This window comes from Lathamus discolor, chromosome 5, assembly GCF_037157495.1.
Source record: "Lathamus discolor isolate bLatDis1 chromosome 5, bLatDis1.hap1, whole genome shotgun sequence".
NCBI classification, from domain to species: domain Eukaryota; kingdom Metazoa; phylum Chordata; class Aves; order Psittaciformes; family Psittacidae; genus Lathamus; species Lathamus discolor.
Genome location: NC_088888.1, coordinates 3011410 through 3038749, shown reverse-complemented (window position 1 = coordinate 3038749; position 27340 = coordinate 3011410). Strand labels below are relative to the sequence as shown.

At 43.4% G+C, this 27340-nt stretch overlaps 1 protein-coding gene across 3 annotated transcripts in view; it reads right to left on the bottom strand.

Moving 5' to 3' along the window:
* Positions 1-26169, bottom strand: part of SMYD2 (SET and MYND domain containing 2) — a 30528-nt gene extending 4359 nt beyond the window's left edge. The window contains exons 1-9 of one of the 3 annotated variants that reach the window (XM_065679415.1): positions 26079-26169; positions 21815-21878; positions 14384-14494; positions 12734-12794; positions 10153-10277; positions 6549-6616; positions 4733-4835; positions 2323-2433; positions 494-614 (exon numbers count right to left, since the gene is read on the bottom strand). In XM_065679415.1, coding sequence (XP_065535487.1) covers positions 494-614; positions 2323-2433; positions 4733-4835; positions 6549-6616; positions 10153-10277; positions 12734-12794; positions 14384-14494; positions 21815-21878; positions 26079-26110 — 796 coding nt within the window. In that variant the 5' untranslated portion in view covers positions 26111-26169. Of the gene's footprint in view, positions 1-493; positions 615-2322; positions 2434-4732; positions 4836-6548; positions 6617-10152; positions 10278-12733; positions 12795-14383; positions 14495-21814; positions 21879-25611; positions 25923-26078 lie in introns of those variants that run through there. The other 2 variants (XM_065679414.1, XM_065679417.1) reach the window with 2 other exon arrangements.
* Between the last annotated feature and the right edge of the window lie 1171 nt (positions 26170-27340).

Here is a 27340-nt window from a genome sequence, read left to right as displayed (position 1 = left end):
CACCACTGCACTGACAATAGCCCAGAAGAAGGGGGAGTGAAGTTCCCCATGCAGCAGGTACTGAATCAGAATGGACACAGCCTGGTCTGCTTCTGGCCCAGTGAATCTCGCATTTTTGTCCGTCACACCACTGTTAAAACAGCTAGGCTTGTGATCCCCAGCAACAGATGCAGCCTCACATGCTCGCTCTCTCAAAACAGGGCACTACGACAGTAGAGTAACACAGCACACACCTACACTCACTCCAGCCTCTGGCTTGCTGTGTGGAGACAGCCGCATGCCTCTTAGAAACAGAGCCACACAAGAAGGAACAAACACAGGGTCTCACAATTCCACCCCACCAGGACAGCTTTTCAGACACAAGGAGGACAGAGGTAAGTTTGACTTCTAATGGTTATAGCATTTCTCCTGCAGGTACCTCAGGAGCAATCCAGCAGGTAAGCTTTTTAGGTCCCACACCAAGCCACGTAAGTCAGGGTGAGACAAAGGATATATTTGTAGTGTTTGGCTCTTCGGAATTCCTCGATCACATTCCTGGCATATTTGATCATGTCCCGCACTGTCTCTGCTGATGGAGGATCATTCAGCTTGCAGATTTCCAGTTTATCTTTATCCTGAAGGAAACACAATAGACATTATAAATGCAGGTTCCAAGCCCTACAAATAAAGGTGCACCTGCTACACAAAATTACTCTATTAAAGACACAGATGGGGACTTAAGCTCTTCAAAGAACTTAAAAAACAAAGGTAGAATGTGCACCTGCAATTTTTCTCTAAAGCCTTGACTAGGAAACCTAGAATTCTCTGTGCTTTCCAGTTCACCTTCCATCCTCTACCTCCATGAAGTCCCTTTCTTTTGAAAGATCCAAGAGCTTTTCAATTTTGTGATGAAAGCAGTTTTTCATTGGAAATTTCATTGCTTACAAGAGATTAGGGATTAAAACTAATTTAGTTTTAAGGCTAAAAAAGCCCAAATACCTTGGGCCTAGCACCAAGTGACAGCTCCTTTGAAAAATCAGATGATATTAAACACAGATCTTCATATCTACAGACATTTTCACATATTTTTTCTGCTGGACAGCTCCACTTATCTTTTTATCTATCTAACTTACTATACTCCATGATGAGTAAACTGCAATCTGGAGACAACTTTTTGCTGTTTAAGCCTCACACTGTTGCTAGATGTCTTTTTCCTTTATTATTCCATCTTCCAGCTGAGAGGGCTGTAGGGGACTCTTTCTGGAGTTGAAGGATGCTGAGTGACAGGTGATCCCAAGAGTAACACGTCATTGGAAATCACAGCTGAAGTCCTGGCTTCATTAAACTTAGTGGCAATGTTAGCAAAGTAACTGTGGGAAGAAGCACAACTCCAGTATCAACAGAACAGCCTCAAACAACAATATTGGGTACTGTTTGCAAAGAATTATAGATGCTTCCATTTAGAGGAAGGAGAGGATTGTGGGTCTGCTTGGGAAGCAGCTCTTAAAAAGACACCTTTGTGAAAATGGGGGGAGAAATATGTGGAATTTAAGGATCAGATGATGCCAACCAGACTGATCCTGGCTGGAACAATGGATAAGCCCCACAAAGCTTAGGTCTCCTCAGGCCCCCAGTGAAGGAGGTCAAAATGGCTGCACAGGTACACTTGCTTCCATATCTGTTGGATTTGGGTACCTTATTTTGTCTCCCGTAAGTGCTTTTCTTCAAAATAACTAATGTGTTGCTTAAGGAACACTGTTTGAAATGTCTGCTTTTGTCCTTTCAAGGCACCAGGTGATGTCTAATGAACAGGAATCTGGCCTGCCTGTCACAAGGGGCCACCCTGTCCATAAGACGACAGTTTTAATGCCACTGCAGGATTCTTTTGGGTCTCCAAACCATCCAGCAATGTCATACTATGTCGCCTAGAACTGACTGAGATGTCCCAACCAGGAACTGCAGCAGGACTCTACCCCAGAAATGCTCCAAGCAAGAATCACTCACTGGGAGCTGATGGAAAACATGCAATTATAAAAACATGCAGTTCTGAGCTAAATTCTTTTGGTCAGGTAGCACAGACACAGTGTTATTATCTACTTCTAACAGAGTTTTCATCTTTGCTTTGTAGCTCAACTTTAAATTGCCTTCTACCAAGAAATTTTCTGACCTGTCATGACTACAGTGGGAAGAGTAAGTACCAGAAAGTCTTGTAGACAGAAGAACAAAACCAGCCCACCCCCTTTATCCTGCTTTCCAAAACGTAATTAAAGATGGAATATTACATCTAAGGACCTGGGTAGGTGCCTTGCCAGTCAGAAGCACATTTCACACCAATTTTTTTACCTTTTCTTTAGTAACACACTCCTCGCAATCACAGTCAAAGAAATAGGAGTCTCTTAGCCGGTTATTTCTGTCTTCTGTGGGATACAAGAGATCAATATAGCTGGTGAAAACCTACATGGTAAAAACACAGCAATCAGTGAAAAGCAGTATAACTATACATCTTTATCACTACTGCTTCTGGTATATGTAGGATGACAGCTACATATTCATGCAACCTGTGGATCCCTGCAGCCATGTCACCTGCCTGTTCCCCTCCCATTCCAAGCCTCTGGGCAGCACCAGGACTTGCAGCTTGCAGTCTCCCAGAGAAATGTTTCCTTTCCTATTCATTATGGAATTTCCCTCAAACATTACCCTGGCTTAAACCCAGGACAGCAAGATTCAGGTGTGGATAAGGAAACTACCACAGCATAAATCTCAGGTTCCTGTCAGACTACAAAGAAATGCCTACTTTTCAGAAGTAAAATAATGATTTCAGGTATCCTGCTTAGGATAAATCACAGTGGCCTGGTTTTTCTAGAGACTGGAATCTCAGCTTTTTCTTTCTGAAAACCTACAAAAACTGGGGCAACAGCAGTCACTAGGAGCTTTAGAAACTTAGGACAAGACCTTTAGATCTCAGAAGAGAGGCCCAGTGCTCCAGTTCTAGGAGAATGAATATCAGATTTACTTCAGCAGCAATATTTTAAAGCAAAGAAAACCTGCTTTTGAACATTTTAAAAGCCCTTCATACATGCTATTCTTAAGTTTTCCTCTACTTCAATGGTCTTCAGAAAAGAACCCCTGCAACTAGCTTTAATGCTCTATTTTTAAAGTGAGATCTCCCCCAAGAAACATGTCCTGCACAGCACAGTTGATCGTTTTGCAGAGAGGAACAGCTTTAGTTCCATTTCCTTATTTCCAGCTATTTGAAACATTTTGCTCAGTCTTTATGCTTCAGGTTTCTTTCTTCTTTAAAGTCAAATGTAGATGTAATTTCATACAGTCCATGTTCTTCTTCTTCTGTGGGATCTCACACTTTTCCCTCACACTCCTCCCTCCCCTATTTTCAAAGCACGCAAAATGCTGGAACCGCATTTACACCAGAAACGTTAAAAACGTTGCGATGCAATGACAGCACTGAACCTGAAGATGGAGACACAGGCTGCAAGACCGCACAGAGCCTGCAGAATCACCACCTCAACGTTTATAAAGTCCTTAAGTGTCAGAAAAGCAAACTCACAAAAGCCATGAGGTCCTGGAGACCTCATGCAGCTTTTAAGCCACAACTCAGTCAAAAGAATATGCTAAGCATGGTCAATACTCCACATCACTACCTCTCAGAGTGAGCCCTCAGCAAAACCACTGAACACATCTGAGATTCCACAGTAAAATACCCTAACCAGGATCAGCCCTTGTCCATTACCACAATGCATTTGCAGTGACTGCCAACATCACAGACAAAACATCGTGCTAGTAAGTGGCATAGAAAGAAGTGGCTCACGAGTCATTCACCCTTCCAGCATATAAACTACTTTTGTTCACAATGGTGAACAGCTATAACCCACAAAAATAACCTCCCTCCTCCTCTTCAAAACTGCTATCACACACTTCAGAAGCAGGAGTTATCACAATCAAATCTGAACTTATTTTGAGCAGCATTAACCTTGCCTAAATTAACAAATGAGCCATTGAAACTCCCTGCAAATTCCATCCCCAGAGAGAACGTTCCACGTCTTCATCCCCTGCAGATATTTGAACATCCTCCTCGAGTCTGTTCGACATCCTTTTGCTTTTCTTTTTAAAGCAAAAAGCAGCCCTGCCAAGTTCATTATTTGATTGAGCAAGTTTCAAGGTAAACCCAGAACCTTCCTCGATTGCCCAGAATTTCAGCCACCACTGTTCAGCTTCAGCTAAAACCACACTCCTGTGCTCCTGGGACTTCCCAGCAAACACTGCTGAGGTGATACGACCAAGTCCCATGTTTTGTGGATGCTGTGTCCAAACAGAAGTCAGAGGACTTATCTGTACCCATTTACCTTGTTTATTCTGGCTTCAATTCCAATACATTACTATTATACTGGGAGCTATTACAGCAGTAATAATTTGCTTTGATCTTGGAATTTCAAAGCAGCAGCCAAACATCAGTAGACTCAGCCTCATTTTACAGCTGGGTAAAGTGAGCCAGAGCTGGCAGATACACAGTGACTGCTGCAGGTGCCCTTCCCTTGTTTTAACACAAAGGAGGACACTGCCTCTGAGAATCCCTCCAGAGCCACCCCAACCTTCCATAGCAACATGTCACATTTCTCTGAGAAACAAGATCCTTCCTCCCTATGATTAAATTAATTGAAATGAATCCTGAAATGCAGAATGGACCCTACTTTTAGGATGCATGCATAAAGAGCACATTCAAACACAGTGCATTTACCTCCTCTCCAGGCTCAATCTCTTTAACAGCTCTGACTTCAGCCAAGGTCCCCTTGTAAGTTACAATCACATTTGGGCAACAGCTATGGTTCATCAGTGCAACACTGCAAAAGCAGAAAAGTAAACCTTTTCACCCACCAACCAACAGCAACAGGCAAAAAGTTAAGCACCACTTCACATATAAGTCTGAAAGATTGAGTCTGTCTCCCTCCATAAGCCATTTTTATTCTGAGGCTTAACATGAAGGTAACCTTGGTAAAATCTGTTGTAGTGTTATTTATCATAACGATATGGAGAATGGCTGTGCTAATGAATCATTACAGTTTTTAAGTCCTGTTATTGCAGGCCCAGGCAAGTTATTATTTTCCCATTCTTATAGTGCTATAGGACAGCTAACAGGGGCATTCACATAGCTTATCTACATCCTATTTAGGTACCCTTGATAGACAGACTGTTTTCCTCAGAGGAGAAAGGAAGACAAATTTAACCTAAAGGAAACAAGCAAATACAGGAAAACAGAAGTCATTTGCTGCATCAAAACTTAAGGCTTCTATGAAAAGGTAAACAGCCTCCATTTCTGAAGTGGCGAAGAAAGAGACCTCTCTTGCACAAGTACACAACTTACAGAAAAACTTGGGACTGATGGGGAAAACAACTCCCCCTTACTACCAAGCTTGGAGAAAGTGCCATTTACTGCTTATTTGAGATAAAATGTATAATTTTAATTCTTTCTGTAGCAAAATCATAATTGCCTTTTCAGTCTTTTAAGCTCACAGGCATAGCTGTTATGTAGGAAAGATCTGGCTCTTGCATGCTGATCATTTACAAAGGGTTGCGATAGATGTGTTTCCAGAACATCCTGGTTTCATTCATTCCTCTCCCCATCATGACTCTGATCCTAGGCATTTCAAGGTCTTAATTTCCAATCTGTAAATCACAGATACAGACTTCAGACAGGCCTGCCTCAAGAAGGAGAATCTGTGAAGCAAAGACTATCTATTATTGTCTGTATGCAGCACTTAAAATCAGGTCCTGCTTCAATCTGGCATCTGGAAGTTTCAGATTACTTTGACACAGACAAGCTACTGGTAATCTATGCCTCACAAGGAAGTCAACCTAAGCAGACAGTGATAACACTTTCAGTACAGGGTTTGCGAAGAACAGGGGTGGAAAATATCCTTCTTGGCTACATGAATTGGGAAGGATACTTCCATTTAAATGGAAGAGATGCTCCTCAGCCTTAAAAGAGAGCTGTGCTCCCTAGTCCACAAACTGCAGCTAACACTTAACATCTGCAGATTCCTTGTAAAGCTAAGAAATGTGCACATATTTCTTCCACTGTCACAACAAGGAAGCTGAAAGAAGTTACGAAAGGGATTTACTGTCTGCTGAGGAACAAAGGTAGAAGGGATGTTGTTAAGAGAACACCAGGTGAAGGATTGTACCCAGACAAAACAGAAGGCTGTGAATAGAGCAAGTCACCTGCAATACTTTTCATTTTGCTTTGATCATTACATATGTCCCTTTCCAGAATCTGCTAGCCAAGGAAGTGTTTCCTACCAACCTGCTTGTAGTTCATAATCTAAGCTTCAAAATAAATTACAAGTGCAATTTTACCAAAATCACCAGATATTTACAGACACCTGCAGCAAACCTTTGGCCACATTTTATTTGCTAACCAAAGACATTTAAAACAAGACAATTATGTGTTTAATTACATTTCTTTCAGTAAAGATCTACTTCCATAGGTGTGCAAGAACCTTTGAGGTGTTTTAAACAAGTAAATTTTAACTTGCAAAATATTAACATCAACCTACTCAGGAAATATGGCTGATCCCAAATGGGAGAGCTCTTCATCTTCAATTGTGAAGCCATTACAGTTAACCTAAGGAAAAAGAGAAAAAGAGAAAGAGACTAGATCAGCTTCTGGTCTGCTAAGCACTCCACACTCACATGTCACATTCTTATACTTCAAAGTCAATTGCAGTAATTTGCTTACAGTTTTCTTTCCACCTCACCAGTACTCACAGGGAGCTACATGACATAAAGTGAAGACAAAGTCCCTATTCTAAGGAACATGCAGGACACTAAATAACTGACAGTCCCAACACTTGCACCTATTCAGGACACAATATTGGGTGGCTGCTCCTTGGGAAGTCCACCAAAAGAAATGGGGCTTGAAAGTGTCAGACAAAGCGAGGCCATTGCATGAAAGAAAGCCTGACACTGACAGGGCAAAAAGACTTCATTTGGCTATGACAAATAAAGGGCTGGAGCAGAACTACACGTATTAGGATGTGGGAATGAACAGCACCAAACTCAGCAGGGCTGGGGCAGTACACAGCCTCTATGGAGCATATGGTACAGAGACCTGCCACAGTGACATCTGTCATCAAGCACTGCACGTATCAGCTACAGCTAAAGCACATATAAAGAACAAAGTCAGTGGGAAAGACTTGACTGAGCCTAGTAAAGACACAGAATAGGAGGGGACAGAAGGACAGAGTATGAGAGGAAATGTATTCCTAATTTAAACAGACACAGGACCAAAAGAGCTCGTTTATAAATCCTTTTTCATAGGATAGATTCAATCAGGTTTTAAAACTTTCTACCTCTTTTATTTCACTAAACTCAAAGGAATTATACAGGAGTTTCAGCTTTGTTTAACGCTGTTTGCACAACTAAGTGACAAAAATGCACCTCAACCGAGCACTTTATTCTACTTGCACTGCGAGTCACACACATGCCAACGTGAAAAGCACCCTCTCCACATGCACCAACATCTGCCTACAACCTAAGTGTTCACAGAAGCACCAGTAAAGGACTAGAATAACTACTACTACAATCACATGGCAAAGTTCAACTGAAGCTACAATGGGCGCAGGAACAGTCAGTCAAGTACAAAGTATTTGTTCTAGAAGGGTAAGAGTTGACAACACATGCTACCAACAATGATACATCCCACAAGCTGGAATGCAGCTCGGAATGGATTTTAGAAATACAGAAATACTTCTGACAGCCAAAGCCACTCCTGAGGTATGAACTATTCATGATGAGTTCACAATTAAGAGTCCTGTTTCTCTGATTCACTCCCAAGTACCTTTGCTATCTTTGCTTGATCTTTATCCTGCTATTTTTAGCAAGGTAGCATCCAAAGGCTCCCTGTCTCTCAAGACAGGCATGCTACTGCTCTAGCCAATGCATGAACATACCTGAACCAAAACAAAAAAGTAACTGCTGAATACAAAAACAATAGAAGGGAAAGATTACATCAACAGCAAGTGATAACATAAGGCTACAAAGGCTGAAATGAAGAACAGCTTGATGGTTCTGAATCACAGGGAAATACTTAAGAAGATGTAGTGAGTTATCATCAACTCCCTCCACTAAGCCAGAGACAGCCCACTTCTTGAATGCATCATATTGGAAATGACAGAAGGGATGAGATACCACTGGTTTCACCTGATGAATGCATGACTAAAAAGGGCAACGTGGAGGGAGCAAAGACAACAGTAGAGCTTGAGGCTGTTCCCAGTGGTGGAAAAGAGAATGTGCAAACAGAGGCATGAAATTCTGCCAAGGTCTTCTACGAATGGGTAAGTCCAGGAACCTGAGACAAGAGAGAAACTGTTTGAAGAGTATGACAAGGTGAGACTGAGGAGGAAAAGCATCAGTCTCGAGAGCTATGTTCTACAGGGGCAAAAGAGAGACTGACACCAGCATCTGGGGAAGAGAGCAGTGTGAAAGGCAAGAATGGCTTGGACAAAATCTTTGCTCCACTCAAAAAGACTGATTATACCTTACCTGTGTTGAGTAAGGAATATCATATAAAGCCCACAAAAAGTAGTGAGGAAGGAGTCAGAGGCATCTAAGTCCCAAATGACCGCCCTGACCCACAGGGAGAAGGAAAGCCAAATGGAGCAGCAAGGTACACGCATGAGGCCAGAGGAAGTGTTGAAGCAAAATGAAGGAGCAGCTGCATATCCATACTATTGGTTTTAGGTCAAGTTCACTAATTCTTGTACATACCAAGTACAGACACTCCTCCCTTTCTTCTAGGAAGATTTATGCTGGGGCTAAAACCTCAAAAGACTTGTGTCCTGAACACTTCTGAGGAGCATCTGAGTGACCTTTGGAGATTTTAGTTCAAGAAATGGTAAAGTCTACAGTAGCAGATGATCAGGTTGAGCTTAAGGTGACAACTAAGGGTGACATTAAAGCAGACATTAGATCTCCAGAGAAGACTGGATGAAATAGCACGTCTGGGAGTCAGCAGTTGACAAAAGTCAGTTAAAGTACCATCATCTGGTGGAGGTGGTGCAGGACAAGCAGTGAAGGGAAAGTCATAGCCCCAAATAACGTAACCTTTGGGGATTCTGGCTACATTCTAACAAAAGCATTCAGAAACACCCCAAGGAATTGGATGTACTGATGTATTTAAAGTATCCAACTGATGAATATAAATTGTGAAGTCTTCACAACAGAAAGACCTTTTCATTGAAGGGAAAAATATCATTAGAAACCAACACAATGGATGATGAGCAGATGCCAAACACATTAAAGAAACATTCCACTACAGAATAACAGTACCTCTGTATTAAGGAAATAGTAACCATGCCAGGGTACTGCCACCTCAGCTTTTATCACAGCACTCACTTGCCCCCATCTCAAACAAAAATAAACTTTTTACTCAGATGCTGAAGTTTAAAACTAGCTTATTTTGAAGTACCAGAAGAAAGAAACTGGATCTTTCAGTATTCCACTGGTGAATTATTCCATCCACTACAATACATTCAATTTAGATGCATATGAAAAGCAGGAGAGGAAAAAAAAACCCCACAAAAAAGAGGTGACACATTTCAGAAGCTATCTAACAAGACACCTTGCCCTTCCTTCATCTCTCCAGATGACCAAACTACCTGACGGCATTTAAAAGCCACGCATCAGATCAAAGTTTCCGACTGCTCTTTCTACTTCTCTGAAGTTTACTCCCTGCAAAGGTCAAACACAAGGATGACCCAACCCACAAGGATTTCCACAAGTTTGAAGCCTGAATGAAGGATTTTGCTCCTGCAGGGTCTCAGACCAACAGCCTTCTATGTAAGTTGAACAACAGCTGCACTACCCTTGGCACACAAGAAGCCTAACTTTGACAGGTCTAATACAGGCTGTTTCCCCTTTTTCTTCAGTGTTTGAGAAGCACCTCACAGAAAACCTGCAGACAAGAGTCTCTTCCCTACTGAAATGGGACATGTCCAGCCGCTTGTTCTTAAGGAAGTGGATCTTCTCCATCAAGCACACTCAGCTCTAAGGTAAGTGAAGAGCTACCACTTCCACTGCCATTAACACTTCTCCCCCTTTACAAAGGCTAAACTCCTACAGCACCATCCACCTAAGCAGGCTGTGTTCTAGCCAACTTACTTGTGCAAAGAGAACTACAAGGGCAGCATTGTCAGGGTACTCCAAGTGCTTTGAGTAAAAGTGATGAAGAGCAGCAATGTCGTTCTGAATCAGCTCTCTCTTTTCATTGTCTAGTTTGTCAAGGTCTGTGGACAAAGAATACATTCCATTTCAGTAACAGGAACACTCCCCCATGAGCTGCAGCTAGACTTAGGTTAGAACAAGCCTGGACTTAAACAGAAACCCTTTAAGGAACAGCTACTTGGAAGTACTGCAAGAAGCGTCTGCTCTCCCATAAACATAACGCTGCTTCTGCCCAAGCTACACGTGCACTACAAGAGCATGCAGGATTACAACGCATTTTCTAACATCTTTACATTAGCAGGTAATTGGACACGTTTCCTTTTCTGGGAGACAGGTTACAGTCTATAAAATGTATTTGTTAACCCTAGCAAACAGGCCAGCAACTGTGGGTACCTGTCCTCAGCTGTCCAACACAGTCTTATCAACTACCTAGTCCCATCTACAGCAGTAGGAAGTCACAGTCAACATCATGCTTCTTAAAACATGCTTTACATAGTGAAACTTACTCATACAGAGCTAATACTTATCAGTACAAACCAGCCTGGAAGGCTGCTTATCCCTGCTTTTAAAAGATGTGGTCTTTCCCAGCAGGGAAATGCACTGTTTGTGGCCATGTGCAACAAGGACCTAACAAAGGCTGACAGCAATGCTGAGGCTAGTCTCCGAAGAGCACCCTTTGCACCAAGGGAAGGATAATATGAGGGTGCCCAGGAGTGCAATCCTCCTGACCTACTGCAGGCACCTGCTTCAGGAAGTAAGAAACAGTGCCTGAGAATGCCCATGTCTCCATCAAGGTATGCTTAACCTGCAGGTATCTGAGGATAACAGGAGACAGCAAGAACATCAGTGGAAATGTGCTGCACACCTGCCAAGTGTACTTCCTTATGGGTTGTTCAGATTTACAGCCCATGACAGGTTCTAGCCAAAGCTGTGGCCACTGAACCTTTTCCTGCCTGGTCCATGCAAGGTACATGATGGACCATATACTCCTGGTCACTTCTCTCTCCTGAAGAGCAGACTGTTGGGAAGTGTTTTCCTAATGCTCTCCCTTCAGTGGCAGTGTCACCAGCTCACTCCTGCTCTGAGAGAGCCAGTAACTCATCAGCTTTCTCTCTCCAACTCAAAATAATAGTGGAGAGAAAAATCATGCACGAACCAAAAAGGCTGCACAACAGTGGAAGGGGGAAATGATTTATAGCAGCAGATGTAAACGACAGGCAAGTCACAAAAAAAAAAAAAAAAAGGAAAATGAAACGGGACAATTTGATGAGAATTAGGACAAATCAGAAGCCAGAATTTTTGAGTTTCCAACTGACAGCGAAGTCCCTTTTCCTCTTCTTACAGGGTGTTCAACGTGTAAGGCAACTGCTGAACATGACAAAGGTGTGCTAAGAGATGAGGAGAGTCAACAAGACAGAGGAATAAGGCTCTTACTAACAGACCCATAGGCTCCTAGAGGACAAGGGGGACACTGCAACAGAAAAGCATTTCATCCTTTTAGCTCCCGAATTAATAAATTATTGAAGACAAGCTGTAGTGCAGAAGAACAATACAGAAATTACTTCAGCACTTACCCATCCTCCTCAACCTCAATCCTAGTAACCTACCTGTAAAAATCATCCTTGCCTTAGGCAAAGGCAAATGTTGGCATTTTCCCCCTTCACTTCCCCAGTTGTCCCAAGAGCTGTGACTGGAGCTTTTGTTCAGGAAGCAAGTAAGACTGTAGTGTTGCTGTGCTTGGTTACTTTGCTACCTCAAGTCCAAGCAAGGACTGAATTTATTCAGCATTTTACAAAGGGTTGTGGAAGCCATCAGAGTAAGAAATGTGAATATACAAACCTATTATCATCTTGTATATTACCCCCAGCACCAAGAAAGCGAAATGACAGACCAGTGAATGCTGTGCCAGGCTGGTTACTAGTCCCCTATTTGCTCGGCTTCTGCCTCTGCCTCACTGGACATAAGCAGGAGCCTTCCAGTTAAAAGCAAGCCATTGCCTCACCTCCTTCCTTGGATTATTTTGGAGCACTTAGGACATGGAATTTCAACACAATTATGTACAACATGTCAGATTTGACTGGCAGTGACAGATACTGAAGCACAGTCCAGAGGGTACTGCAATTAGCCCCTTAGTCACTGTCATCATCAAGCAACTGTGCTGTCTCTGATTTTATGCCTCCTGGTAACAAATACCAACTATTTTAATTTTACAACATCACAATTCTCAAAAGACACTAAAGTACCAGTACCCACGAGATGGATGTATGCTACATAATTAATTCTGTCTAGGTTTTCACCCCGTTTCATAGCTCCCACAAGCAACCAAGGAGGAGGGGGGAAGGAAAAAGAAAGAAGCACTGCAGTTTAAAAAACCAAGGAACCACAATTTTCTTTGTTTACTCCCTTCCTCCAACAGGAGTGGGATGCTCTGAAAGGTTTTGATGGAGAGGGGCCAGGGGAAAGCAAATCATGAATACAGATAACTGCCTCCGTCTACCTGCCAGCCTCTTTTACTTACGTGATTCAAACTCTTTTACAGCAAGCAGTTTCTCCGACTGTGTTCTTTCAGGGTGAGTTTTCTAGCCATAAGGGACAAAAAAAAAAAAGGCAACAGTAAAATGTTGTATTGTTTCAAGTTGGCAGTTTTATCTACTCACGCATAAGCTGGGAACTCCCACCTGCAAGACAAACCCTAATCCACACTGTATAGACTTTACAGAAGTTGATGAACAGCAATGAGTTAAATTAACTGACCTTAGTAAAGCCATGGAAACATTCTCTCTGCACCACATTAGGCACCCAAGGATTAACTCCTATCAAATTTATATACATAAACCGAACAGTGTTTTAAATATGTCATTTACTTTGCTCTAGACACCCCGAAAGTCGCTAACAATAGCAAGCAGGCAGGGGACAGGCTTTGCTTTGAGGAAAGTGAATAAACTGACTGTTGACAGAGTTCAAAAGCAATGCTCCATTGTTGGCCTAAGGCCACTTCTTTGTAATCTTGGCCATTAAATATGGCTTTGCAGGTGGCCCAACAGCTGAGGTTCAGGGACTAGGGTTTGCATATTTAGCTTTCATATGACATGTAGCATTCTCCCCCTTCCCTGTAAATGATAAAAGCACAAATTTACTCCAATGGCTTTTTGTCATTAAATATTTGATTTTGTTTATGGATCACCACTAAACCATGCTTTAATTAAGTCACACACACACATCTACACATGCAGCAAGTATGCTGCTACCTTCGCAGCAGGTCACCAAAATCCTTGCTCCATATAGTAACCAGATTGCCCTTGTCACATAAGCAGACCTCAATCACACAAATGTGCTTCAAAGAGGATTTGTTTTTGCAGAGAGAGTTTAGGGCTTTATAAAGATACACAGCACAATAACCTTGAAACTCGTGAATCGTGTCCTCTCCCTGTAAGCACTTGTGTTATCCTCAGCATCCATACAGTTAGGAAACACTGACATGGAGGTTGACAATGCAGTCTTATTTCCTTACCAGTAATACTCTTTCTCTCCCAAAGACCAAGGGCCTGAAATTTCTCTCTCGATCTGTTTTTCCCCAGTTACCTCCAGTAATCATACACATTTATGCCCGAATGCCCCAGAGGTGTTCTTGGCTCACTGGGAGTTATACACTACACAATGCTATGCAAATATAGCCAAAATACAGAACAGGTAATTGCTTCATACAGACATCAATGCCTGCATACAGGTAGCACTAGGAGCATTCCTTGGAATTTTATACCAAGTCTCATTCTTCCTTCTCTTCACCAACACGGCCTTGGTACTAGCCTACACGTGTAAGCCAGAGCTTCAATCTACCAGAATGGAGGCTGAAACACCATGCACGTTGTGTAGCTACCAGTAAACCTTTCCAGACTCTGTTCAACAGCACCTTGGCCAAAGGTTATATCTACACAGCTCAAAAAGCCTCACTAGCCTTTTGCCATCTCCCTCCAAAAGTCTCTGGCTGGACTATGGTGGCCCTGACACTGCTGCAGTGGTCTGATGGTCAGTTCATTCAGCTGCTCATGTGTTAAAGGAAGCTAGTATGTGTGTGCTTTGCAGGGACACTGTCGGTCAATCGTCATTTTCCTGCCTTCCCTGGCACCCAGAGTAGGAACATATCTCCCAAGTTTAGCCTTCTGCTCACCTGCTTGGCAAGGATCCTCGCTGTTAGCCTCACAGTCTCCGAGGGATTCCAGTTCTGCCCAAAAGCACACATAGCAGAACACTCCAGCTTGTGCATTGGCCAATCTTCCTTCTGAAAATGCAGAAAAATAGTAAAAAAAAAAAAAAAAAAAAGGAGTTAAAAAAAAAAAAGCAAGCCATGAAGATAAAGTGATGAAAAAGAGGATGCAGAAAGTCCTGCCACATCCTAGAGGTCAAGTGAAATGTGTTTCCTTTAACAAAATAAGATGACGCTCACTAAATCTGAACAAAAGGTGGAGTCACATTTAAGGGGTGCAGCTATCCTGCTTTGTTCCAACAAATCCACAAGGGATGAGTTAAGGTCAGAACATCTTCATTTATTCAATGGGAAAAAAAATAGAAAGGAATGAAATGACAAAGAAGCAAACCGACAACATGATTTATAAATCACCAATTCTTATTGTTCAGATCAAGCACGTGAGGACAGAGGAGGTCTGAGCTTGATGGCTTTATTGGGTTCATTTCCATTTAATACCTTGGCCCCTCATTACAAGGCGACCCTGGTGTAATCAGGAGTAATGCATCTAAAGTCAATGGATTCACAATCACTGTAAGAATCAGTACATGGAAGGTCAGAACCAGGCCTACTGAATTGGATTATCAGATTGTTTCCTGAGATGTTGTAGAATAAGAGTGTAACTAGGCAATAAAAACACTAATAAAGACAAACAGGTTTTAGTTAAGAATGTTTAGCATATTCCTAGCTCAACATACAGTAACACTTGGAGCAACAGCACAAGCCACGGGGCTTTTGGCACTCTACAGATTTCCTCCAAAGCAACAGAACCTTTCAAAGATGAGCACAGAATCACAGATTAACACTGCACTGGCACAGGCTGTCCTCAGACCACATCAAAATTCATTTCTTTATTTGAATAATAAGATAAGAATATTTCCACATTTGAGCAATGCACAGTTATTTATTTCTGTATCTCACCCCAGACACATTTTTATAGCACTGTGTTAGAACAGACCTATAGTGTTCTGCCTCTACAGCATCAACTTAGGGATGTTGGGCAGCATCAACTTTTGTTTACAGACCAGATTTAAACTGGTGGAAAAAGAAAACACAAATCCCACAAATGTAGAATTGCTTGAAATTGTAAACCTGAAAACTTTTTTTGCAGCTTCCAAAAAGTTCTTAATTCCCCTTACTGTGATTCACCCAGTATCACAGATCCTGTGTTAGCCCACTGAAACAAAAAGTTAAAACCAAACAAATCAATATACAGCAGAGCGACTGAGAAGCAGGTACAAAAGAAACAGCTTCCTTCAGCTACCTAACCACTGATGGCAAGGGCCATTTGAGACACTCTACCTAAAACACTTATGTGTTATGGAGAGGGACTCTTAATCAGGGACTGTAGTGATAGGACAAGGGGTGATGGGTTCAAATTCAAACAGGGGAAGTTCAGGATAGATATAAGGGAGAAGTGCTTCCCTGTGAGGGTGCTGAAGCGCTGGCACAAGTTGCCCAGAGAAGCTGTGGCTGCCCCATCCCTGGCAGTGTTCAAGGCCAGGTTAGACAGAGCCTTAGGAGACATGGTCTAATGTGAGGTGTCCCTGCCGACAACAGGGGGCTGGAACTGGATGATCTTAAGGTCTTTTCCAACCCAAACCATTCTGCGATTCTGTGCAAGAGCAGTAAATGATCCAGGTCTACTGGGAGATGCATTCCTTGCGGGAGCTACAGGTGAATGTCACACAGGACAACACAAGGCACATCAAAAAAAACAGGTGAAAAAGGATCTTCAGTGTCTCCTGCCTTGGCTGGTCCATTTATTCATATATTTTGCAGGTCAAAACAAAAGCTGAGATCACAAATTTCAGAGTCTGCACACCAAAATCTCTTCCATTGAAACCCGCTGTTTAAATTGCTCTGGGCATGAACAGCTGTAAGAGTTTATTTTATCAGGGTAAAAAAGGTGAACCCCCACCCCAGCCTGGTGCAGGATTTGAAGCAGTGCAACACTGCAAGGATATTCAACCCTTCGCAATGTCAGCTTCATTGTCCTTGATATCTCAGTACAGTACTTCAGAAAAAATATCTACATACAGGCTGCTTGAAATAAGCTCAGGGTAAATGTTCTAACAGGACACAGCAATACAGACCAGGAGAACCAAAATAGTATATTACACTGTAATCATGTCATGTGAAATTACACTCTCAGCTCTCCTACAGCTGTCACGCTACAAAATGAATCCTCAGATAGGCCTATGTATGTCCCATGTATGTTCCAAGAACTTTCTTCTGATAGTTTTTAGACTGTGGATTCCTAAAGAGAAGCTAAGAAGTGAAAGAGATCTGATCTCTCACCCCTGTCTTGCACACCCATGACACTCACCAACTCCAAAAAGTGAAGGCACAGAACCTGAAGTCTTGCAGGACCCACGCTCATACACACCAGTGAAATAAACAGGAGATATTACCCAATGAAAGAAAATATCAAAATGCAAACATCACATGCCTGTCTCAAACCAGTGGTTTTAAAAAAATCCATGTGTTCCCTTTATTCTTTACACATTGTTAATTAAAATCTTTCCCCAGGCAGGATCATACTGAGTTATATGAACTAGTAGGGAGGTTAAAGGGACAAGATAGGGCTGAATTGTGCAAAATGAGATAAAAGCCTGAAACACCACAAGAAAAGAGAGTACTGATGACTGAGTAATACCTGGGCTGGAAACACTGTGGCAGCAGTTTTCTCTGTGAGCACAGCAGGACTGTATTTTGTATTCTTTTCCACGTTTTTCTCCAAGTAGTTTGAATTATAACAAGTAGCATTGTTCTAGTCGAACCCTTGATGCTACATTAATGATATTTTCTTCCTATTTTCATAACATCCACAGTATTTTCCCCATCATTTAGAAGTGAGTGACAACATTTTTGGAAGGGAAATTCTTTCAAGCTTATGTTTTTCACATCAAAGCATGGAAACCATCTTCTCCACCAAGTTCTTCAAAATGATGCCACCATCCAGGACTACTGAATTCATTCCCAGAACACTGTCATATAGCTCAGGAAAAAAACAACCAAAACAAAAACCAACCAACCAAAGCTGTAATACTTAAAGTGAGACTTAAATCCCAACAATTTCTGTTCTATTTCATTTGATGGAAAAGAAACCCACACAAATACCAGACAGAAGTGCTGGGCAAGCGAGTGTAGGAGTTAAGCCCACTTCTTCAACAGCTTATGGCCCAATTATGTTCAAATGGCATCCAACTCTTTAACCCAGTTTCAGTGAGGCAACTTCTGATGCCCAGTATTAACAGGTAAAGTTCTCTGATAGAGTCCTCACCAAGCAGTGAAGGCAAGAGTCTCAAATGACTTCACAGCCATCCCTCCCTACCATCATTTACCAAACGCTGGGCCACAGAGGATGCTTGGCTTCCATGGCTTAGTGTTCAAACAGCTCACAGAAGACATGTAGCAAAGAAAATTACACTGAGAGAGTTTTTGGATAGTGGGACAGACATATCCCCAAAGCAATCTTAAGCAGGGTCTTGCAGTGTCAGATCCCTCTTGTGCAGAATCACTGCAGCAAGAAGTTTGTATTTTCTCTACAGCTCACCAAAGAGGAGTGGGCAATTTCTACAAGATCCCATTTGTAACACACCTGCTTGATGCTGATTTTACAGGTCTACAACTACATTTTGAGGCTTTCTAGTTAAATATACACATTTCCCTTACTCCCGAAATACCACCTACAGCACTCTTTAACACTACACATTCAGAAAAAACAGTAAATATTTGTTTGAAATATATTTCAAATATGGAAAGTCATGACAAAAACATCTCTTTTTGCACTTTGTCCAGCTGATCTCCACTCTGTCTGGGACAAATAATAGCTATGTGTAATAACAGATAGAGGAGCTCCAGTAGCTGGTTCAAGTTCACAGATTCCACAATTGCAACCACATAACCCTCTTAAAACATTTCTCTTCAGAGTGTTTCAGCAGCTAATTTCTGAGGAGAAAAAATGAGCACAGGTCTCCTGCTGTTCCACTAAAATTACTATAATTTAAGAAGTCAAGACCCAAACAGCTGCAGATGGGGTCTGAAAGCCACTATATAATAACAGGCCTGTGCTTCGAGGAGGCAAGAGTGGAGAGCAGAACAGTATGGATCAGCTGGAAATCACAAACCCTTTTAAAAGGAGAACTGGATTAGGGGCTGGTGAAAGACAGAGGCAGCAAAACCAGGCTGGATCCTACCAATCCAAAGAACATTTCAAGGCAGCAAGGAGAGGCAATGAAGACAACGTCCACTCTCACATGCCCCACATCTGTGACTGAATCTACACCTATCAAAGATCCATCTTAATACAGGTCAAACTTACGGTTAGTTATCTAAAAAGCAACCTAATAGGCCAGAACAGGCAAAAGACATGTTATCACTAAGAATTGTGCCAGGGCCAGCACATGTGCAAATACATGTGTAGAGAGAGAGCCCTAAACAAATCAGCCACTGTATCACTTTAAGACTTTGTCTTCCCTAGGTTCAGTCCCTCACACTCCAATGTGATACCACACCAGCAACCAGGGCAAAGGAACTACCCTGCAGAGCAGGACACGATCCATGCAAACACCCGGCCATATGGCAGGAGATGCACTCTTTTCACCAAGCCAATGTATCTTTGTGTACCTATTTCCCCATTTGGAGAAACAGAAAGGCCACAAAGGCTGCTATGAGGCTTCATTCATTAAATGCTTGGAAAGTGTCCTCAAAAAAGGATAATGTATGGCTCAGAGTGGAAAACATATGCAGTGTCACTAACTTCATTTTCAGTAGCCATGGAATTCTGAGGAAGGAAAAGAAATCTCATTCAACACAAATCTCTAGAAACAGACTAGAGAGAGGAAGATGTCGGCAACTATAAAATCTGGAATGCTGAAAAAGACATCAAAAAAACATGTTTCCTGCTGCTCACTTCAGCACCTTTCTCTGGTTTCCTTCTGATCCATCTCTCCCCACCACTAGCGATAATTCCTATGAACTGTGATATACCAGATCTTTAAGGAAGAGCAAGCTTAAAACATTTGGTTTTCTATCCCATACAATATACTTCATATGATAAACAGCTGGTGAACTGAATTACAGTAGGCAACAAGGTACTAACCAACACAGGAAAACATAACCATGGGTTGGGTACATGTAGGTTTTGGCTGAACTGAGCAAGGAAAACATGGATTTACAGGGAAAATTTAACTTAAAAAATAAAACCAGAATGAACAATGCCATCATAATCCTTGAGCACAGCCCTGCCTTTTTGTTAGTGTTGCATGAAGAAGTCTCTCATCCGAGGAGGGACACATTTACTGTACATCCCAGCGTTACAAGTTTAGTATCAAGACACAAATGCTTTTTTTGGCTTTGACAAAGTATTGGTGAACTGCTGAAAAGTGCCTTTGAACAAGACGGGGATGAAGATGCTGTGCAGGTTGTCTGTGCAGCACACGCAGTCAGTGGAGACTGGTTTCTAGAGAATATTATGGCTGAAGGTAACTTTGAATTCTTTAACATTCTTTCAATCTCAGCAACATTCATAAACTTCATCAGACTGACTCAAAAACATGGAAAGTACTGTTATATCAGCTAGGGAGTCAAAAGCCATATGCACAGCACCAGTAAGAGTGAAGTGCTAGTACCTGTGCTTGGCATACAATTGGCCAGACATCACAATATCTAACAAAGGCCTTTATAGCTAAATCATCATACTACACGCCAAGGTACTTGGAAGTAAAAGCAAAGGACCACGGATCAGCAGAAATAAGTTCTACTCCTTACACCATGACATCTACTTGCTATTTTTTCTGGCACAAATCATTGAGCTTTCCTACTTGAGTAAATCTTCCTTACCTGCTTCATAAACCATTGTGAATTTTATATGGTAAAAGAAACTCGCCATCTCAGGTAAAAAGCACTACACAGCCAATAAATTGCTTAGTTCAAGTATATTCTTCCTTCATCCAGTTAAAAGCTTCCTAAGAAATACTGTCGTATGGAAACATTTCTTACAAATAAGTATTTCTTATGAATGAATCATGGGGTTTCTCCTCTCCAGAGCCTTAAGGAGCTCATATAGTAAGTGCTTGCTTTCTTCCCAGCCATGCCAAGCTGTCAGTCTTTCAATACTCTGTAAACTATTGCAAATGTTGTTAAAAAACTTACTTCTTTTGAGCATTGAGTCCTCCTGGTGCTTCAAAAACAAAAGGCCATTTGATTCACCCACAGTTCACTAAAGCACTGTGAGAAAGCAGGAATGTGGGGAGGCAAGAGAAGGAAAACTAAGGGGAAGCCAGGTTAGCTTTGCAACTTGTGCAAGAGGAGAGCAAGATACATCCTTGAAATAAAACTGGGAGCCATCTCCTAAGTGCTCAGGAACTGAACACACACAACCACAGTGTGTCTGTCCAGATAATGACAATGGAGAACACTTTGCTTGCAACCCACACACTCAACAGCACGCTGTCATGTAGGAGGTTTGGCTTATTTATAGCTAACACGTACCTACATGCCAGATCTTTGGTGACTCAAATCCTTCACGACCACTGCTCTATACCCTGTGCCCAGCACCATGGATGTTACATAGCTTACATTATTTAGCTAGCAATCCACTTGGGTTTTTTGACACGTAAGCTGGATAGTTCTTCCCTATTGAGCTGACAGCCCACAGACGCTAGATACTAGTCCTGGCCAAAAATATTGCTTTGAAAGGTGCTTATTGTAGTTTGAAGGTAAAAACAGAACTAAAACTGCATGCAAATGTTTTGGATGCCTTCAGATTGCTCTACCTCAGTGTATGCTTATATTGTTTTCAGGAGCTTCTAGAAAACAAGGTATACAAAAAGAACAAAAGTTGCCAGAGTGAGTGAGTTAGGGAGAAAGCACAGTGGGTTTCAACTGGTTACGACCACGGTCAGCTGTGGCCACCCAAAATATTTGCAGAGTCTAAAAAACACCCACAACAAAACCCTCTGAAGATGGCTATTTAGTGATCTGATTTTTCCATTAGACACAGACTCTCCTACCAGTACAGGGAGCTAACGTTTAATCATCTGGTTTGTGCTTAAAGAAAGAAGTAATAGAGATATAATTAGTGGGCTGACAAGCAGCTCTAATCAAAGTCTCAGTGGTACCAAGCCCTGGAGCTACTGATCTTGAAAGACTCATGCAGACCATGTCCAAATCCTGTAATTGTCCAATGCACAACTCTGTGGTCAGCATCTGGGGGCTGCTGAAATTGGCTGCACTACTATTAACCAGAGCTACAATTAGAGACTATCATTGCCATACAAACAAAACCTGGAGCCCAGCAACCCTAACCCTCTTTCCCCCCCAACATCTTCACAAACTGTGTTACCATACCTGACATTCCACATCGCAGTAAAAGGCCTGTTTACATCTTCCACACTTGGACAATCCTTCTTTCCTTAAAGAGAAAACAGAAGTTATTCTAGTCTATAAATCTGAATGGAAAACCAATGTACACCCCTATCACTTTGCGCACAGTATTTTGCATTTCACAGTGAAAACTGTGTTTTCTTCAGAACACTACAACTACAGCTTGAACCCCACCTTCTGAGAGCAGACACAACGTTTATTTAGTTTCAAAAGCAAGCTTTTCCTAACAACTGTTATTATGCAAAAGCACTCTGCTGTCCTGACAAACTGCTGGGTTTGGAAACGTGCTATTCTCTGCTGTTGGATAGACAGCATTATTTTTTGTCACTATATGATGTATAGTAGTAGCTCACTTTTCCTTGTTTCCAAACTTCCCAACTGCTTTGCATACTTCCCCATCCGTATTAATCCTTTACTTCTACTCTGCCAGTTCCATTGCTTCTGTCTGGTTACAGAAAACATGATGTTGTTTCAACAATAACTGCATCCCAACATCAAGAAAACATAGAATCATAGTTGGAAGGGACCTGAAGATCATCTGGTTCTAACTCCCTGCCACAAGCAGGGACACCTCGCAATAACCCATGTCACCCAAGACTCCATTCAATCTAGCCTTGAACACTGCCAGGGACGGAGCATTCACAACTTCCTTGGGCAACCCATTCCAGTGCCTCATCACCCTCACAGTAAAGAATTTCTTCCTTATATCAACCTAAACTTTTAATGTTTAAGTTTGAACCATGTTGCATTATTAAATACAGTGTTTGATCTCCTGTCACCACATAGCCTGTACTGTCCTGCTAACATCTGCTCCAATATCTATGTTTTCTAAGGTGACCTAAAGCTCACACTCTCCTTTTTTTCCTTTTTTAATATTTGTATCTCAACACAGGGAACTGCCAAAAGGGAGGTTCTTGCCTGCTTCAAGGTGCATGTGTTATAGCAGATTCCATCAAAAACAGAGCATAATGTTACCAAACGTGATATTTTGTTGTGACAGCAATAGGGATCTCTCAGCAGCATCCAATAAATAGTCCACACACCCTCCCTGGTATAAGTGGCAAAACACTGTCTTAAACTGAGGTAAAGTCACTGGAGGAAAACAGGGTGAGTGTCCTTGTGCAATACTACAGTATGATGGAGCTAGGCTTTTTTCAGTGATATCCAGTGATAGGACAAGGGGCAATGGGTGTAAACTGGAACATAGGAAGTTCCACGTTAACATCAGGAAGAACTTCTTTACTGTAAGAGTGACAGAGCACTGGAACAGGTTGCCCAGGGGGGTTGTGGAGTCTCCTACACTGGAGATATTCAAGGCCCGCCTGGACAAGTTCCTGTGTGATGTACTGTAGGTTACCCTGCTCTTGCAGGGGGGTTGGACTAGATGATCTTTTTAGGTCCCTTCCAACCCTTGGGATTCTGTGATTCTGTGATTCTGTGATTCAACACTTCAGAGATCACCTGCACTTGAAGTCAATCAAGTGTAGCAAGTCTTGACATTCTCTGTTTGTTCTTGCAAAGTAGAAGGCACAACATAAGCAAGCCAGGCTAACATCATGACTCTGCTTGCTGACAGTGTATACCTCAAGTCACAAATACTATCAGATGCAAATACAAATCTAGTTCCATTCTGTCCGCTTTACTACAGCGGTTCTACAACCACTTAGCAAAGATTAGTGCTGAGCCCACAACCCTCTTCCTAAAACTCTTTGCAAGTTCAAGAGAACCTAGAATGTGCTAGTTCAGTGCTAACACAACAAGGCACAGTCACAAAATGCACTTTTGAGCACTGGCAGGTCAAGTTACATCACGAGATAGCTTTCCTCTTAGTGGAACCTCATCATGTTGGTGTGAAGTAGGTTTCAGACTGCCCCACTGCAACTGCGCTGAATTCAGAACATTCCTTGCTCACTGTGCTCCTCTTAAGCTCTATGGGAGAAGCTAGCATGCAGAACAAGCAGCATTTAAATAGGCTGCTCCCGGAGATGATCTTTAGAAGCTGTAACTATTATCTCTACAATATTGCTTCACATCAGTGAAGCATGGGAAATATTCTTTGGTCCTCTACAGAGATAAATCTTCTGGATGTGACAAACAAACCCAGCCAGTTCCCCACAAGGGAATTTGTGGTTAGGAATAAAAGGAACACCAAACAAACAGAACCAAGCTAGAAAAAGCCACCCGTGTGAAGAAGAGGAAAATCACCTCCAGTTCTTCTGTTCTTCAAATTAATGGGACTTGCTTCACTAACTTCACTAGGTGCATATTAGGTGCAAAGAGAGGGGTGAATAAAGAAATACAAGTAGATAATGTAATGAGAAAAGAAAAGAGACAAGGTCAAAGAGAAGAAAATTGAAAGCATAAGTGAGTTAATATGACAGGACAAGAGATGAAAATACCTACTAAAATGTAATAATTATATTCTTTGGTCTGACTCTCAGTCTACGCAATCAGTACGCATTGACAGAAACAGCAAAAGTAGAATCATAGAATAGTTAGGGTTGGAAAGGACCTTAAGAACATCCAGTTCCAACCCCCTGCCATGGGCAGGGACACCTCACACTAAACCATGTCACCCAAGGCTCTGTCCAGCCTGGCCTTGAACACTGCCAGGGATGGAGCACTCACAACCTCCCTGGGCAACCTATTCTAGTGCCTCACCACCCTAACAGGAAAGAACTTCCTCCTTGTACCCAATCTAAAGAAAGTACAACAGTTGCTTTCTTTTACTGAAACAAACACATCTGCTCCGAGTTACAACCAGGTAAGCACTGCGATTCCTCAGCAAGCTGCCAGGAGTCAGGACTAAGTCCTGTACCTCTCACGCACGTGGTGTGACATGCCACAGTGTCCCATCGATGCCCAGTGTTCCAATGATAACCCTTAGCCACTTGCTTTCCATTTCACCGCAGCAGCTGACAGAGAGGTTGAAATACCCAGCGCAGGTCAAACCACCCCTCCACACAACTGCTGAGCCCCCACAACCCCCGAGCACCCCGCAGCCTGCCAGAGCCTGGAGCTGGCACCGAAACCCAGGAATGGAATGAAGCACACAATGAAACGTTTGTTTAAGCCGGTACCAGGGCAGCACGCCTGCGTCAGCAGCACTAGGCTTTAAATGCTCACAGCCTTACGAGGATGAACCTCCCACACTGCCTGTGCTCTGCCATAGTGATTTGCCAGAAGATGAAGGATTCAGAGCAGCAGAAACATACAGAGCATTTCTGTATATTTCATTACAGATATATACATCCCCTTCATGTACATTCCAGTCTCACCAATACAAAGCGGGAATTAGGCAAATCACAGACCCTTTCTCAGTTATCAAAACTTCATTAAAGTCAACGAATATTGTGTTACTGTAAAACCACGAGGAGCAGCGAAGTTCCCATAGCTGCAAGGTGACACATGTACTCTTCAGAGTACGTGAACAGCAAAGCCCTTTTCGCTTTATCTTCTCTGTCCCGAACCGCTGAGCAAGGAAAAACCAATTTTGAGCTAAGTTTCGGCACGGCGCTGCCGTCACAGAACCCCGAGCAGGGCAGGAAGAGGAGGAGCAGGGCAGCGGGGCAAAGGCAGGCCTCGGGCCCCCGGCAAACCCTCAGCGGGCCCTGCGGCGGGGGCCCGGTGCCCGCACGGCCTGGCGCGGGGCATGCGGGTGGGCCGCCCGCTGCCAGTCGAACCGCGAGCAGCCGCCCCGGGGTCAGCCCCGCCGAGGAGCCACCGCCGCCGTGCCTTGGGCCCGCCCCAGGCCCCCCTACCTGCCGAAGCAGCCGTCGCAGTGGCTGCCGCGCTCGCTGGCGGTCAGCACGGCGGTGTAGGCCGGGCAGCTGAAGAGCAGCTCCCCCACGGCGAAGCGCCGGAGCGCCCGCAGCCCCCGGCCCTTGCCGGCGCTGGCGAACCTCTCCAGGCCGCACAGCTCCGCCACTGCCTCCGACCGCATCCCGCCGCGGGGAAGGGCTCCCCCTCTGCGTCGGTAGCGGGAGCCGGGGAGGCCGCGGCCGTGCCCCGCCGCCTGCCCCTGCCGGCGCGGGGAGCGCCTCCTCCGGGCAGCGGGGGATGAGGCGGCGGCTGCGCAGGCGGGAAGCCGCTTCCCGCAGGGGGAGAGCCGGCCGGGGAAGGGCTCCGTGCCCCGGTACGGAGCGGTGTTAGGTAGGAGGCTGCCCGCGCACAGGCAGGGGAGACCTCACCGAGCCGCGGCAGCGAGTGCCTCAGGGGACGGACTCACCCCACCGCGCTCACAGCCTCCTGCCCGCACATGAGCGGCTCTGCTGTTCAGGTGGCAGCGGACTCCAGGTGTTGCGGCCCGCTGGAAAACAAGGGCTTGATTTATGTGAGTCCTGTGAGCGTCAGGTTTCCCCACCGCCCTTCCTGGTTTGTACCACCTGCTGCAGGGCTGCAAGGGCAGAGGGAGAAGTTGCACCTCAATATGAGGAAGAACTTACTTTGTGGATGGCAGGGCGCTGGAACAGGCTGCAGGGGGGTTGCGGACCTGGGTTCCTGTGTAACCTGCTCTAGGTGGCCCTGGCTTGGCCTAGATCTCCTTCCAACCCTACTGATTCTGTGACCCGTTTCTGGCGTGGTGTGAGGAAGCAAGGCCACTGGAGATGGTGGGGTGGGCAAATGGCCTATGGAGGTGGCCAGCCCACCCTGCTACAGTCAGGCCACCCGGAGCGTTAGGCCAGGGCCTTGTCCAGGGCTTGTGGATGCCAGAGCTTGGTTACTGCTCAAGGCTGGAAAGCTGACCATTCCCTCCTAGTATCGTAGGATAATATCCTGTAGTCTGAGCCAAAAATATCCCGTGGAATTAAGGGAAAATTGTCATACACTGGGCTTCTCATTATAATAAATCAGCCAACCAGCAAAGAGACAAAACAACAAGAAGTCTGAATATGACAGCAACAGCCATGCTGTAAATAAAACCCTCCAACAACAAGAAAATACTGAATTTCTGCAAAGAATTCCTATGCTAGAATTACTAAGAATGAATCTATTACTCAAATCCAAATGTAACCCAAGGGAAACCAGTAAAGCTGTCTGTATTAAGTGCTACAGCTTTGTGCCTATTTTGCATGTAATTATCAGTTTTACAACACCCTGATACAGCACTAAGAGAATATTCCTTTCAGATATACAAGTGCACGTGAATGAAATGACATGAAAGTGAATGAAAATAGTTTCGGTGCCACTTGTAGCTCACAAGCAGCATAGACTGATGTAAGCATCCACAGATTGTGATCTCTGCTATTAGTATCTGTGTATGTAGTTTTGTGTTACATTATTTGGGCAGAAAATCATTGGCAAGCTCCTTTTTGACTAAATACACTGAAACTTGAGGCTCAGAATTTCCACGAGGAAGGAAATCAGCAAAGTAGAAAGAATTATGTTGAAGAAGCAAACTTAAGAAAGAAATTACCTTACAAAAGTGCTTTGAGAATGTCGCTAAATGAAAGTGAAATAAAAATGGATCCAGTAGGATCAGGATGAAAG